The sequence below is a fragment of the Diabrotica undecimpunctata genome, chromosome 10 (assembly GCF_040954645.1).
Source record: "Diabrotica undecimpunctata isolate CICGRU chromosome 10, icDiaUnde3, whole genome shotgun sequence".
Lineage (NCBI taxonomy): Eukaryota > Metazoa > Arthropoda > Insecta > Coleoptera > Chrysomelidae > Diabrotica > Diabrotica undecimpunctata.
Window position 1 is genome coordinate 14,513,163 of NC_092812.1, and position 16,900 is coordinate 14,530,062.

General features: G+C 31.9%; 1 protein-coding gene across 2 annotated transcripts in view; it reads left to right on the forward strand.

Annotated features, from left to right (window-relative positions):
- The first annotated feature begins 366 nt into the window (after positions 1–366).
- The window catches only part of LOC140452408 (katanin p60 ATPase-containing subunit A-like 1), a 47,345-nt gene continuing 30,811 nt past the window's right edge, over positions 367–16,900 (forward strand). The window contains exons 1-4 of one of the 2 annotated variants that reach the window (XM_072546642.1): positions 367–403; positions 535–749; positions 11,000–11,208; positions 11,458–11,849. In XM_072546642.1, coding sequence (XP_072402743.1) covers positions 582–749; positions 11,000–11,208; positions 11,458–11,849 — 769 coding nt within the window. In that variant the 5' untranslated portion in view covers positions 367–403; positions 535–581. The other variant, XM_072546641.1, reaches the window with a different exon arrangement.

The window sequence follows — 16,900 nt, forward strand, 5'->3', positions numbered from 1 at the left end:
CAGAAGGAAGATATTGTACTTAATATATAAAAATGTATTTAAAGAACAAACAACATATATAATTTTATTAAGAAACATTCTAATACACAATATGGCATCAAAACATCTCATTCAAACAATTATATTGAGGTCCTGAAACTGTTTTCTTGTGGCATTTTTAAGTTAAAAATTGTGTTTATATGGAATTAAACCACACTTAATTGTATGAAAATTACATTTTATATTTGTTTTGACGTTTCGACTTCCATTTTGGAAATCGTATTAAAAAAAAAAATTTAATTTTTTTGAAAACAACAGTTTTCAAAAAAACATTTTTAATTTTATTTTTCGATACAAATAGGATGACAGTGACAGGCAATCTGTCACTCTATCAAATTATTTATTTATATTATAAAAATATTTAGTAAGTGTATTATTATAGACTATTCTATCATAGTTACTATATAGTACATACTTTATTCCTTTTATTATTGTCTATAAATACATAAGTATATTATTATCGTTTACTAATGTATTCATTCTGTGACATTGCAGAGTTGTGAACGAAATTAAATAGAGCTGAAGGTTCCAAAATTCTTAGAATGGCAGTAACCATTAAGGAAATATGTGATAATATAAGGCTGGCCCGGGAAATGTCTATGTTAGGAAATTATGAAAATGCTGAAGTTTATTTTGAAGGTTGTCTGCAGATGATCTCGAAGCTCATTTTAATGATAAGTGAACCTCTAAGGAAAAATAAATGGCAACAGGTATGTTAGATTTCCTGTTTTAGATGTTAATTTCCTTGTAAAGTCATTTTATAGATAAAGTAAAAAACACAGAGCAACAACAATTTGGTTGTCTTAAATCTGTTGTGATTAATTTTGAAACTCTTGATCCAAAAATAACAACAGTTTTTGTATAGCACGCCAAATTTTTAAGTCACAGGATACCCTCGCTTTTTGTTAAAAGTTGTACAAAATTAACATAAAGGAAAAAAGAGAATACTTACCAAATATACTGTTTGCAAATAGTAGTTTTATTGTATAAGAAGCAAAAGTATATATAAATACTAAAAATTAAATTATATTCACAAAAAAGAAATGTTTTCACAAACAGTACTTAAGTCTGTTAAGGTGAACATTTATGACTATTTATTTTTCTGGGTGTGAAGAATAAAAAGCTTACTAAATATATTGTTCACAAAATGTAGTTTTATTATATATGATACAAAACTATATATAATTTCTGCAAATTCAATGTTTACACAGATAACAAATAATTAAATTTCTGCGAAAAATTCATCAGATATAGCATTACTAGTGTGTACAATATTGGTAGACTAAATGGCAATACCTATGAAATTTTACATATTTGTTCTGTCTCCCGATTTATGGATAGTAACTAAATAACTATTCTTCCAAAAAGTTGTAAAAACTAAAGGCATTAACAATAAGTTGAAAATAAATAAAACTTAAAAAGTTGAAAATAAAAATTTTAGTATTGAAGGATGCCGTTTGGTTCACTGGAATATTTAGGCCAAAAATTTACAAATACATTTCATACATCAGAATTTTTGTTATAGTTGGTACCATTGAATACATTGATTTTAGGTAAACATTACAGTTTCTTAATGTGTTTATGTGTGTCCAGAAGGATTTTGGTTTGTGAGATAAATAATATGGATATAATCATTATAACATTCAGCATCAAAAATTTTACAGTAAGAACACAATTCAGAAAGTCAGGTAGTCTTGTCCCCTTCTTGTTTGCTTAATCTTTTTATGAGCCATATTTTTTCCATTATTCAATTTTATTTTTGGTGTCAACCAGACTATAAATTTATATGAACATTTGACTGCTTTATGTGGAGTTAATAAGTAAATAGTAGAGAGGAAGTATTATGACAATTACTTAGGAAATATCCATAAAGTATCTCATCTTTATCATAAAATGTTGTTTACAGTCGAGGCCCTCCCTCATGTCAACATTGCAATTGCAACTCATGATTTTCCCCATAATTTTTTTTAAATTCAATGTTATTTCTGGATTTTTTTAAATTAAACATAAAACTTTATTTACGAATGTATGATAACAAGAATAATTAATTAAGATTGATAATTCACTTAAAAATAATTTAATTTTATAAAATAATATAAACACAGTATTTGGTGAAGAACATCACGATATAAATACGCGATACAAATCTGGCAATCACGACTGTGTTAACAATTATAGAAGTATAACTATTCAATCAGCAATCCCGAAACTACTTGATAAATTGGTATCGATAAATCTCACCTGGGCTTGCAGAAACATAGTTATTGATGAACAACATGGATTTACTAACGGGAAGTCAACAGTAACAAACCTTGTCAATTACCAACAATACTTGTTGGGTGCATTTGAGAATAAAATTCAGGTCGACAGCGTTTACACTGATTTCTCAAAGGCCTTTGACCAGGTTAATCATAATCTTTTGGTCCACAAACTTCATGCATCTGGCTTTGGTACCCCATTGTGAATTGGATTAAAAGTTTTCTGATGGGACATACACAGCAAGTTCATATTAACAATTATATTTCAAAAGAATTCCATTGTTATTCTGGTGTACCACAAGGGTCTCATTGTGGTCTCTTGTTTCTTAACTTGTTCATTAACGATATTGGTAAGGCTATCAAAAACTCACACTTCCTGCTATTTGCTGATGATCTTAGATTATTTTGTTGTATACATAATCAATCGGATAGAGATCTCCTGCAAGATGATGTAAATAATATATGTTTATGGTCAAAACAAAATGGTTTAAGCTTAAATCCAACTAAATGTTCTTGTATTTCATTTGGTCGTATAAATAATCTAATAGCTAATAGATATGTTCTTAATGATGTACTCTTGGATTCAGATACTGAGATAAGTATTATTGGATTGTGCATTGACATTTAGAAGCCATTTTCTTAAAATTAAGGAAACAGGATTTCGTAATCTTGGATTTATTTATCGTAACAGTCATGATCTCTCACCTATTGTATTCAAATTATTGTATTGCTCTCTGATACGCTCAGGTCTTGAATACTGCTCTGTTGTTTGGTCCCCATTTCATCAAGTATACATTGATGGATTAGAGAGTGTTCAGAGGAAGTTTCTAAGATATTTAGCTTTTAAAGCACATATTAATATTTATTTATTTATTTATTTATTAACGGGATACCACCCAATTCAATATATACACAAAGTATTACAAGTATTATCTAGTGATACAATAATTACAAAGATATAGCAAATATGTATGAAAAGAATTGGCAATGCAGCCATATAGAAAAAAAAACAAATATTAAAACTATATAAAGCACATAGCAAATACAAATCACATAAAATTACAAAAATTTTTTTAAACACATTCTACAGACATTTTCCGAAGCGCATAGCAACAAATCAAAGTCTATTCTATTTCCATTTAGAATGATTCTACTCAGTGGAGAATGCCTACCAAAATTAGAGCGATGAAATTTAATTGCAAAATTATGAGATGTTCTAGTAACTCTAGAGGGAACATTAAAGTCGATTAGAGACAGTAGATCATTGCAATTAATTTTTGAATTCAGTAGTTTATGAAGAAACAAAACATCAGCATACATCCGTCTGGAAGATAGCCTAGGAAGGTTTAATGTATTTCTAATTTCTGAGTAGGAATGGTCGCTTAAAGGTTTGTGTAATTTAAAACTTAAGTACCTAATGAGTTTATTTTGGACTTTTTCAAGCTTGGCTATATGGACTTCATAAGTGGGTGACCAAACGACTGAGCAATACTCAAGAACAGATCTTACTAGGGAAATGTAAATCAGTCTGATGGAATTAATGTTATGCAAACATCTAGAGGTTCTAATAATGAAGCCTAACATTTTAAATGCCTGGTTATTCACATAATCAAAATGAGCGCAAAAATTTAGTTTGGAATCTAATTGAACACCTAGATCTCTTACAGTTGAGACAGCCTTCAGTGGTTCTTCAGCTAATTTGTAATTATAAGAGAGGTTGTTAATTCTTCTACAGAAACTAATAAAGTGACATTTTCCAACATTAATGCTCATTTGGTTCCAATTGCACCATGCCATAATTTTGTTAATATCAATTTGGAGTTTTTCACAATCTGAGACGTCTTCGACAATTCTATAGATTTTTAAATCATCAGCAAATAGCAAAAATTTAGAGTTAATTTGAGATTTAATGTCATTAACAAATATATTAAAAAGGAAAGGCCCTAAGTGGCTTCCTTGTGGAACACCAGATGTTACGGAGATCTCACTAGATTGAAAGTGTTTAATTTTAACAAGTTGTATTCTGCTAGTTAGGTAACTACATAACCAGTTATACAGATTACCTGTAAATCCAATAGTTTTAAGCTTGTTACACAACAATTTATGATTCACAGTGTCAAATGCTTTGGAGAAATCTGTATAAATAGCATCCACCTGTAGTCTCCTTTCCAAAGCATCAGATATGTATTGCGTGAAAAGTAAAAGATTTGTCGAAGTTGATCTACCTGAAAGAAAACCATGTTGCTCTTCAATTAGTACATTGCATAAAGGTGTTTTAATAGAGTCACATATTATACTCTCTAGTATTTTAGGAATAGAAGAAAGAATGCTTATTGGTCTGTAGTTAGCTATGTTACTCCTGTCACCTGATTTATGAATAGGAACAATAAAACTAGATTTCCACAAACTTGGACAAATACCTGAATTAAGTGAATGAGAAAACAGAAAATACAAGGGATGGGTTAAAGTACATCTACATTTTTTTAATAGTATGGGTGGAATTCCATCTGGCCCTGAGCCCTTATAAATGTCCAAATTGGCTAATTTTTCAAATATGATTTCAATAGATACATTACAAGAATTTAGACTCACTGTTTTCTCATACTCTAAGATGGGCTGTATTAAATCATCATCATTTGCTCTGTAAATATTTTGAAAGCATTGCGCAAAGCTATTAACGATATCCGCACCATTATTAAGCATTGTGTTTCCAAAAAACATTGTGTTTGGTATACCATTATTTTTGCGTTTGCTGTTAACAAAATTCCAAAAGTGCTTTACGTTTGAACTAATTCTAGATTCAGTTTGACTTATATAAATTTCATGACATGACCTGCTTAGTTCTTTGCATTTGGTTCTCAAGGAAGAGAAAAGTAGATAATCGTCCCAAGAATTTGTTTGTTTATATATTTTGTGAGCAATTTTTTTCCTAAATATTAATGATTTTAGGTCATTAGTCATCCAACGAGGAAATTTGGGATTTTTTAATCTTATACGTGGTATTGAACAATTGACACCAAATTGCAATATGGAGTAGAACAGTTCCGTGGCTTCGTTAATATCTCTGCAAATACCTAAAACGTTCTCCCAGGAGATACTAGCAAGATACATATTAAGAGCAACATAGTCTCCTCTCCTAAAATTGAAGGCAAAACTATCATATTGAAGCTCGGGCATATTATCTTTTATAGCTAAAGAAATTGATAACGCAGGATGATAACGATCACAAGGCAATAAGTAATCGTTAGCAATTTCAACTGTTACATTTTCATTATCATTTGCAAAAACTAGGTCAAGTAAAACTCCGTTGCAATTTGTGATTTGATTGAGCTGAAATAGGTTATGAAATGCAAAAGTATCAACTAAAGTATCAGTAGCAGTGTTACTATTATTACTAAAGACACCTCTTTCATCATGGTACCATTCGCTGTTTGGCAGATTGTAGTCTCCTGTTAGAATGAACTTGTGTTCAGGAAAAATGTTACAGACAGATTCTACAGTAATACAATGATTCTCATAGCATATTAAGGCTGAATTAGGCGGAAGATAAACTGTACCAAGTATATAGCATTGATTCAGAGTGCAAACTTCGACAAACAGTTCCTCCAAGTGAGCATGTGGTAATAGAATAGACCTCGATGAGTAACATTTTTTAACTGCAATAAGGACACCCCCTCCAATTACTTTAACACTAGTTAATGGAGAGCGGTCCTTTCGATATATATTAAAATCTAAAAGTCCCAATTCGTCACTACTGATACCATCACACAACCACGACTCAGTAAATATAAGCACATCATAGTCAGTTGTAGCAGCACTTTCTTCAAGAGCACCAAGCTTAGTTCTAATTCCTCTAACATTCTGATAATATACTGTTAGTTCATTAGACACAATGTGGGAGGTACCCCTGGAATTCAGTTTTTTTTCTGGATTACTATTTTTGGTACGCCACGAATGTACCTAATGGTAAGATTTTCTTCACCTTTTGAAACCCTATCTGCCAAATTAGTACGAAGTTCACTAAGGTATTTTCTCTGTAGATAGGTGGAATCGGAGCTAATCTTAATATTGGATGCAGCAAGTTTATTTTTATTTTTTAAAATTGATAGTGCTACATTCTTATTTTCAAGGACTACTTTAAGTGGACGTGACATATTATTCTTGATATTACCAAGTCTAATGACTTTATTAACTTGAATATTGGGATTGATCACGCTTAAAGTTTGTTTAACTTTCTTCATATCTTCTTCAATTCTTGCTGGTGCTGTGCTAGAGTTGGTTTCATGGAGGTTATAAATAATAATATTATTTTCACGGAATTTACGTTCCTCCACTTCCTGGATGATGGTGTCAAGATCTGTGGCTTTGTTATCTCTAGGCAGTTCTAGTGAGCTAATTTTATCAATAAGTTGTTCCACCTTTTGTTCAAGAGAACTGATTTGCTTCTTCATCATAGGAATCATTTTAATACCCTCCTCACAGGATTCGCAAAAAAGTTTAAGGACTCTTCTACCCTTCAACTCCAACACCCTGATTTCTGATGCTGTCAGATTGGCACATTGATGATGAATATTCTGATTGCAACCATCACAAACCCAATATTCACCACCCTTGACATCCAACAAACATTTTGTGCATGACATATTTAAAAAATTTTAGATCAAGTACTGGCCTATCTTCTAAATATATTATTTGTAGAAGTACTGATAACTTTTTATGAAGAGTACTTAAGTTTTTGTTGAACTCAATTAGGAGAATATGTGCTTCTAATTGCAAATAAATGCAATTTCTGGAACATTCACCAATAAATATGAAATATAACTTACTGATCAATAGGGTCTGAACTTTTACGGGTTTTCTGATACCAAACAACACATTAATCACTAATAAATATCACTTAAATTGTACATCATTAATAGAGCAGAAAAATATGTGTGACTTGTAGTAGATATTGTAGCTAATCCTATATAAGAAAATATAAAAAAATATAAAATATAAAAAATACTGAAAATTATTTCATAGATTATTCTACAATAATGTCTCAATTTAACATTGCTACATTAAAGAACCGCAGGTTGAGAGCTGATATGTTAGTTTTGTTTAAAATTCTAAACAATGTTATCAATTGTCCCTCATTATTAGCCAATGTACACTTAAACACAATACATAGAACATGTGTACATGTGCTGTCACACTAGAGTCCAGTCCTAGAGTATCATTAACTATCTGGCAGTACAAGATAAAATCCTCCATCACTTGACCAGAAAAGAAAAATCCAAAAATTAAGATATATATGGCACAGAAAAAAACTACTTGAGGATGAAGATAGATATATCTCAGATTGAGAAAAATAAAAAATCATCATCATCATTGGCTCCACAACCCATGGTGGGTCTTGGCCTGCTCAGGGATAAGTCTCCATTCTCTCCTATTCTTCGCCTTGGCTTTCTAGTTTCGTATTCCCAACATTCTCAAGTTTTCCTCCACCTGATCCTTAAATCGTGCTCTGGGTCTGCCTCTCCTTCTCACTCCATCTATTCTTTGGTTATAAATATGTTTTGGCGGCTCCATCTCATTCATTCTCTCTATGTGACCTAACCACCGCAGCCAGTTTATTTTGATGGACCTAATAATATCAGGTTTGTCATACAGGCCGTAAAGTTCGAAATAATAGCGTCTACGTCATAATCCGCCCTCCTGTACTTCTTCATCACTCTTTGTCATTATCCATGTTTCTGACACGTAGGTCAGAATGGGCTTGATAAGAGTTCTGTATATCACTAGTTTCATTCTTTTTGTAAATAAAAATAATGCACAAATATACACAAAGAGGATATACAAATGTTATATTGGAAATTGGCATAAAAACTAGATTTTATTTTAGATTGCAACGAAAGTTACATATAGATTGGAGGTCTATTATGTTTTAATGACCATAAAAATGTTATTCAATGCTTAAAGTGCTGGAAATTTAGGCATTTAGCTAAATCATGCAATAATAGGCAGGATGTATGTCCAGAGTGCGCCAAGGACCACAAATCTGATAGGTTCACTTTAACAGAAATTATATGTATGAATTTCTTGTATGCTCATGAAACCTTAAAAATACCCAACATTGACTATCACCATACAGTATATGACAAGAACTGTAGTGTATACAAAATAGTATTCAATAGAATACAAGATGTTCAATATGTTGAGCCAGTTCAGATATTGCCAGTACAAATATTCAGGGCTTGTCAACAAATAAACCTCAACTAGAATGGTATATTAACTACCACAAACCATTAATTGTCTGCATCTCATATTCACACACACACTCATACAGGCGGAGTGATAATATATGTAAAAGATGAACTATTGTATAACAAAGGTAATGGAAACCTATAAAACCAATACATGGATAGCAGGCCTTTTGTTCTCTTTTAATTCAGTAAAATATTATTTATATAATTTATATCATTCTCCATCGAGTAGTGATTCCGAATTTATTGAATTTTTGGGACATACTTGACAGAAAAAGTTGAACAAAATGGAATCAATTTTACTAAAATAAAAGGTAGATATCGAGCACAGTTTATTTATTAAATCTTGCCCAAGTACTTTCGCTCCTAGAGCATCTTCATGGGCATTTCGTCAAATGAAGATGCTCTAGGAGCGAAAGTACATGGGCAAGATTGTGCTGGGAACTTCACTTTTTGCTATCTGGTTTTGTCAGGTTTGGATATAAAAGCTACTCCTATGTGCCTTTATGCTTTTGGTATATACCCCACTCCATTGGCTTGAGGCCCTAGTAGGTTAGTGTGTCACATATTGCAAATCACTAGTGATTCTGAAAACAATGGTACCCATCCGCGAAACCTATGCAGGGTTCCAGAATTCTGGAATGGGTATCATGAATAAATGGAAGATGTATGGAATATAGGATTATAGGATTAGTAACACCCTTGTCTGCTCTATCAATACACTGTCACTAATTATTTGGTACAGAGTTTAAATTAATCTGCCCAGCAGCATCTGTCTAAACAGTTCCAAATTGAACTGAGTTTAAATATGTAGTTCTTTTGTTTGTTTTGTTGTAACTATTGCTATGTCATGGATTTTGAGTTGTATTTTGGTTGGTGCAGACTTATTGGAAGTGACATAATATCATCTAATTGGGTGTTTGAACTACCCTGATCTGCTGATACTGAAGGTGAACAAACAAAAATATGGGATGACGAAGCAGGTAGTACAGAATTTATATCCAATAAAAAAGATGAGTCAAAGCTCCCACTCAGTAGATGAACCATTTGAAAATCAGGTTTCGTTAAATCCATTATAGTTTCAAAATGTTTTGAAAGAGCAGCCGTCAACATCAAGATGATATATACAGATGTTGACAACAGTTACATTCAAATCTCTTTTGTGTAGAATCAGCAACTTTGGAAATATCACTCTTACATTTAAAACAACTCATAATTCAATTAAAATAAAGAAGTGCGTATCTGGACAATTTAAACAACAAATATACGGATAAACTACATTCATTTTACATATTCCCAATTGTCAACAAACGCACGTGAAAGCCAAACAGGGTCGTACTGAGGTGCATCATATGATTTTTAAAAATATTTACTTTTGAAACTATTAGTGTAAGAATTTTTTGAAATTTAATCATTGTGAGCAAAATTTAATGTTCCATTGAAGAAAAATAAAATATTCATTAACTGAGAGATACATAAAGTAAACATTTTGAATAAATTAGCATTGTCATAAGTTTATCAAAGCATAAAAACATACCATTTAAATTACTCAGAGTCTGAGGAGCTACATGTGGTGCTGTCTTCGTCTGGATTTATTATTATGGGTTCGATATGGTTCTTTATTATATTGTCCAACTCCCACATTTTGTACTCGACTTTTTGTTGAACGTGTTGCACACATTTCTGCCACGTAGTTGGACTAACTTTTGAAACATCAACAATATTGGTTTCTCTTACCTTTATTAAAGTGATTACCGCAAGCTATTTTTACTTTTGATTAAAAAATACTTTGTTTTTGGATACTAAAAGTTCACTACACACTATAAAACTGAATACTAAGCACTTAAACTAAACTCTAAAAAATAACACGACCAGTAAATAACTTAACAATAACTATAACATAGAACACACAATATATTAACTTAAAAAACAACACGCTATAATTTGAATTTAAACAGACTGACAAGTTTGGATCTGTAAAACGAGAATCCCTCTGGCTTACGGCAATAAATTATATTTAATAGCCTCTTGACTAATGAGAGGGCGAATATCAACACGTGCGTTTGTTTACAGATGGGAATTTGCTAAACGAATGTACGTTAGAAGCTCCAACATAAAAGGTTAAATATTATAAATTTAAATGTAGTTTTTTTACAAAACACAGATCATAGCCAATTCAAGTTGTAATTTTGTAAATGGTCACAAACAATGGAAAAACAGTTTTTCATTTATATATAACAACCAACTAAAAGTAGCTACTAACACACATGAACTGATACTTTTTACTCTTAAAACAAACAACTTCTCTACTTAAAAGAGGATACTCTATAACCCGAAAGACTACCTAGCTGTTTATTTGAAGAGGGTAGTTTTTTTTTATTAAATTTTACTTATTATGATTTTTATTTGCAGTTTCATAAAGCTAATAATGGTTCACATTTTTTAATGTTACTTTAGGTACAAAAGAAAGTTAGTACTGAATATGAAGAAGTTAAAATTATTAAATCGATGCTACAAAATTTGAGACTAGAGACAAGCTCAGAAGTTCCTATTGGAGCCAGAAGAAGGGATGAACCTGTTAGAGATTTAGGAGATATGAATAATGCTGATCCATTTTCACAAAATGATCCAGATGTTTGGCCTCCACCTACACCTGTTGATCACAAGTAAGTACGAAGAAAAATATGGATATGCAATTTTATAAGTACCAATTATTTAGAAAAATTAGTAAGCCAGATTTATGTTTGGTGTAAAATTATTTTGAATTCAAAAATTATCTTGAACCAACTTGTAAACAGATTTTAAAATTTGCGAAACATATTGTAAAACATTGTCTACAATTTGGTTCTTTCTAGCTACAATGTGTAATACCAAAATGCTAAACCTAGCAACTTAATGTGAAAAATTTCTTTTAGTATTATTCCAAAACCGAGACCTTCAGTTGCAAGAAAGTTAGAAACGAAAAAGGTACCACTCCCGTCAAGATCAGGCTCATCTGCAGCAAGAAAATCTGAAATATCTAGACATTCTAGGTCTGTTAAAAAGGATGATAGACCCACGTCTTCCCGTTCTGAACGCGATCAGAAGGAATCAGAAAGTGGAGACAAAACTGAGAAGCCTGAGACGGAAGAAGAAAAAAAATTCGAATGTCATATCTTGGATAGAGAATTAGCCGATACTTTGGAAAGGGATATTATTCAAAAAAACCCTAATGTACATTGGGATAATATTGCTGATCTTCAGGAGGCCAAAAGGTTACTGGAGGAAGCTGTCGTATTGCCTATGTGGATGCCCGACTTCTTTAAAGGTAATTCATGTATTTAATTCATCCCACCAACATTAATAAAGTGTTATTGTTTTGCTTAACACTTTCACAGAATTATATATATATATATATATATATATATATATATATATATATATATATATATATATACGGTGTAGGTAAAAGTTTGTGGTCGGTATAGTAGAATTTAACAGGATATCTAACACAAATATAAAATCATATTTCCCATTGGTCCATATTCCTTATGCACGCCCATTAGTGAACGCCAGACGATTATTTCCGATCCAGCTTATACGTACGAAACAGCGGCAGGGTTGCCTTATTACATACCTATTTGAATTAAAACATTGAATCGATTCAAAAAATTGGCGATCAGTGGCGCGGTTATATTGCCATTCAAAACTGGATGATGATATTAAAAATGAAACACTAATTGACACAAATACTAGTACAAAATTTCGTAAATCCATGAGAAATTTACAGATTCGCATTTTTATTTGACGAAATTGTAACCTAATTTCCAATAAAATAAGATAATTTTGGCAACATCGCTATTCGTCCGTTCTCTTGAATGGTAAACTGCATACGAGACAGGCCGAACGCTATGCTATGTATTTCTTTTTGGAGGTAACCGTGTAAGTGTGAAGATAAAAATTGAATATGACGACTGTTTATACAACAGAAGAACGGGTCATCATCATAATCATCATCCAGCCCCATTTTCACATCCATTGTTGGATATAGGCCTCCTCCAAACGTCTCCAGTTCTCTCTATCTCTAGAAGAACGGGTACAAATAATCAAATGGTACTTTGGGGGCAATTCAGTACAAGAAACTAATAATTTATTTATTATGGCTTTTGAAAATAGGCCAATACCTATAGAAAAAACTGTACTGACCATTATTCATCAATTTGAAAAGTTTGGCTATACTAATGGCAGATGTAAAAAATGCTGCCCATCAGATCAACCTCGCGAAAAGAAAATTTCTCAAGAACGAGAAATTAGAGAAATTCAAGTTTATGCATTGGCTGAAGCGTCGCCCTGTTCAAGTAAACAAATTGTCGATGAAGTTGATTTGAATGCAAAAACAGTGAGGAATATTTTGAAAAGAAACAACTACTATTGTTATAAAGTGCAGACAACTCAAGAAATATTTCCTGATGATCACTTTAAGAGATGCCATGCAAATAATGATTTTTTGAAAAATATTTTGTTTACAGATGAGTCCTCCTTCACAAGAAACATAATCCATCCCTTGTACGTTATTGGTCTCAGGAGAATAAGCATTTGAGTTGGACTGGAATTTTGGGAGACAATATTATTGGTCCTTTTTTCATTGAAGGCAATTTAAACGCAGTCAAATGTCTCCAATTACTGCAAAATCAAATTATTCCTGCACTTCAACGTCGAACAAATTTTATACTTTTATACTAATTTTATCTTTTTTATAGAACTAATTTTTATTTTCACACCTACGACCTCCAAAAAATCTAAACGAAAATATGGTTTCAAAGATATTATTTGGAAAATACCAAATAATATCTTGTTTTTAATTAAAAGACGTAATTTTTCCTCCAGTTTAAATTTAATATAATACACCTGCTCCTTCCTAATGCTTAACTAGTACTGTCTTTATTTATTATGCTTTATGAAAGACCAACCCACTATAAACCCATGCAATACGCATGGCATACCAAACTAGTTCTGTTCTGTAGAGATGAGCGTTTAATCAACGAACTGTTTTATTCAACCGTTTATTTGTCGTTAACGAATCTACGGTTTCTCACTGGGAAGCCAACTAGTTGATGGTTGAATAAAAAAAACTACGTTTTGTGTACAGGTAAACAGAGGAACAACGAACACTTCACGTCGACGAGTACAATTAGTTGATCTGAGGTACTACTACAAAACTATACAGGGATGAGTGCCTTAAGAACCGGCAAAATAACGCAAAAGATAGAAAACATAATACGTTGTGAAATAAAAAGAGATGAAAGTAGTAGAGGTGAGAAATTATCGATATTAACCTATAATTTACTTTACATTACATTAGAATTATCGAAAATTTCCCACCTTTAGACGTTAGCTTATGAGCTGGCTGACTTCAGTCATAGTAATACGTACCACGTAATGTAAGTAAAAACAGTATAGGACCACGTAAGTAGGAGTATATATTATCCAACATTCAAGTAATGATCAATAATAAACTATGATTTGAGACGTCGCATACACTCTTCTCAATACAGAATTATCATAGCTTGTTATTCTGTATTCGTCAACACAGAATTAATTATATAATTACTACTAATTAAACTGTTTACTTACATTTGCTTTATTGCCTTCAATCAGTTTTTACTTTATGCGAAATTTAAAAAATGTAAATATTCGACGTCATACTTGTAATATTATGACTGAGTCAACTAAATAGCTCATAAGCTAACGTCTAAAGGTGGGAAACTATCGATAGTTCTAATGTAATTTAATGTAAATTAGAGGTTTCTATCGATAATTTCCCACCTCTACTACTTTCATCTCTTTTTATTTCACAACGTGTTATGTTTTCTATATTTTGCGTTATTTTGCCGGTTCTTAAGGCACTCATCACTGTATATAACATGCGACTCTTTCGGGACGGTGGATAGTCGGGCGATCGGTTGACGTTGAAAATAAAATAACTATGTAGGTATTCCGATTGATGAATGAGTTTCGATTTTCGATTGATCTGCATTTTCCATTTCAAATCTTTATTGATAGTTCGTCAAAGGATTTATTTATTGTAAATATTCAATTAAGAAGTCTTTTTCTTAGTCAAAATTATTTACCTAGTATAAGAGTAATAATTTTATTTTCAAAAAATGTACATTTGTAGAAGATGCAGCTTTTATGCTCGACTTTCTAAATATTGCATTGATTGATTATTTTTAATTTGAAATATTAACACATGGGAGTCCCCGATTCATCTTTTTGTATTATTCAGCAAGCATCATTTTGATTTGTAGTTTGTGTTTTGTCTAAAATGAATGTGAATTTATTCTGTGAGTACTGAATATTTACTTTATTAACTGTTTGTGTTTAACATGTCTGCGCGTAAAAATGTTAGTATTTTGTGGCATCACTTTGAGAAAGACATTAACAGTGAGAAGGCTGTATGCAATATTTGCAAAGAAAAACTTAGTTATAAATCAACTGCAGCAAATTTGAAGCCATTTAAAAAGAAAACATACTTCAGTATTTTTTTCTTTGATTCAAGAAAGCCAACTTGAAACACCCTCTGGTTCGAAAACTCAGTCTGAAGAAACTTCTCCTGATCCATGTCTCTCCGTTCCGACTACTTCTACTACAAGTACTGACATACTGCCACCGCCACCCAAGCGTCAAAAGGTGATGGATACTTACATTAATAAAAAGATTAGTTTAGAACAAAAGAAACAAATAGATATGGATTTACTAAACCTATGCATGAACTCGTTTCATCCGTTTTCCATAGTTAAAGAACGAGCTTTTAAAAAGTTTGCAAGGTGGATTCCTGGAAATAAGCTGCCAACAAGAAAAACTTTGTCAGGTTTATTACTTCAGGAATGTTATATCAAAACAGCAAATTATTAGAGCCCAAGAAGTAGAAAATATCTGTATTACTAGTGACCTCTGGACATCTTGAGTAACTGAGAGTTACATCGCATTAACAGGACATTTAGAATTTAAAACGATTTTATTAGGCTGCTGCCATTTTTTTATTAATCAGTGGGGTCTAAAAGGAAAAGTAAATTTTATCTGATAATGCCTCAAATATGGTCAAAGCTATTAAATATGTTTTGTGATGGAAACATTGTGGGGGGGGGGGGGGGGAATGATGACTGTGTAATGTCAGTTTCTTTTTAAATGGTTGGTTTGATGGGAAGTGCTTACGGATGAAATCGGTGTGTAGAGACATAGGGAAAGTTCCGTTTGGGTTTTGAGCATTGGTACAAGCGTCAGCAGTATGACCAGCTTGTTAAAACAAAAAAACATTCTACTTTGCCTGTAGATACAAATATTCTATATGGGGTATTGTCGTAAGTTATTAAGAGAAATATTTGTATTGAAAAGTTTTCATTATCAGGAATAACGTATTAGACTCCTCGGAAGCAGAATATGTGTGCATTATCATTACTAAGTCAATGAGTACATTTCACGAATGAAATAGGAGGGGCTATGTGTCGCTGAATATGATAACGACGATGATCCTCGAGCTACCTGGTGCTCAGGATGGACATCCTCTCCTTGAGTATATTAATTTCATTCTAAATCAGTCGACAGTCATTTTTCGGGTTTTTTCGAGGTAACTGAATACGAATATTCAAAAGTCAAAAGTCTTACTCGGGAGGTTTTTGAACACGAATATTACGAACGACGGCGATAGTAGCTCTCGCCTTTTACTTTCACATGTGCGTTTATACTTATTCTCTCGCACGTACTAGTACAAGTTATATAGTTAAATTGCGATTTTTTCTCCTCGCTCTATTTCAAATTATTATGAAAATCACTATTTTTTATATAAAAATGTGGATTTAGAGAGAATGGATTGATTTGCAATTTGTTACGATAAAATTGTGCTGGGTGAAAATTGCATGAATATTAAGAACTATGAAGAAAATCAAATTTCTGATACAGAAGAAGATGGGGAAGAAATAAATTTGAATGATAAGATTATTTGTTAATTATATTTTTTACTTAGTAAAAAAAATTTTATATTTATATTCAAGAAATCATATTTTAACCCTTACTCATTTTCATAAAAATCTTAAATGACAAATTAACAAAAAACTTCGGATAACCAGGTGTACCCTGGGCACCAGATACATTGGAGATCATCGCTGTCGTAATATTCGTGTTCAGCAACCCCAAAAACCCAAGAGTAATGGTTTTTGACTATTTTAGAATGAAAATTACACAACAATTCAGAATACGAGGTTTACCCTGGGTACCGGGTAGCTCAAGGACCATCGTTGTTATAATCTTCGTATTCAGCGAGCTCGAAAACCCCCGAGTAACAAAATTAAACTCATTCCTGTCGATATTTTCTTAGTTGTA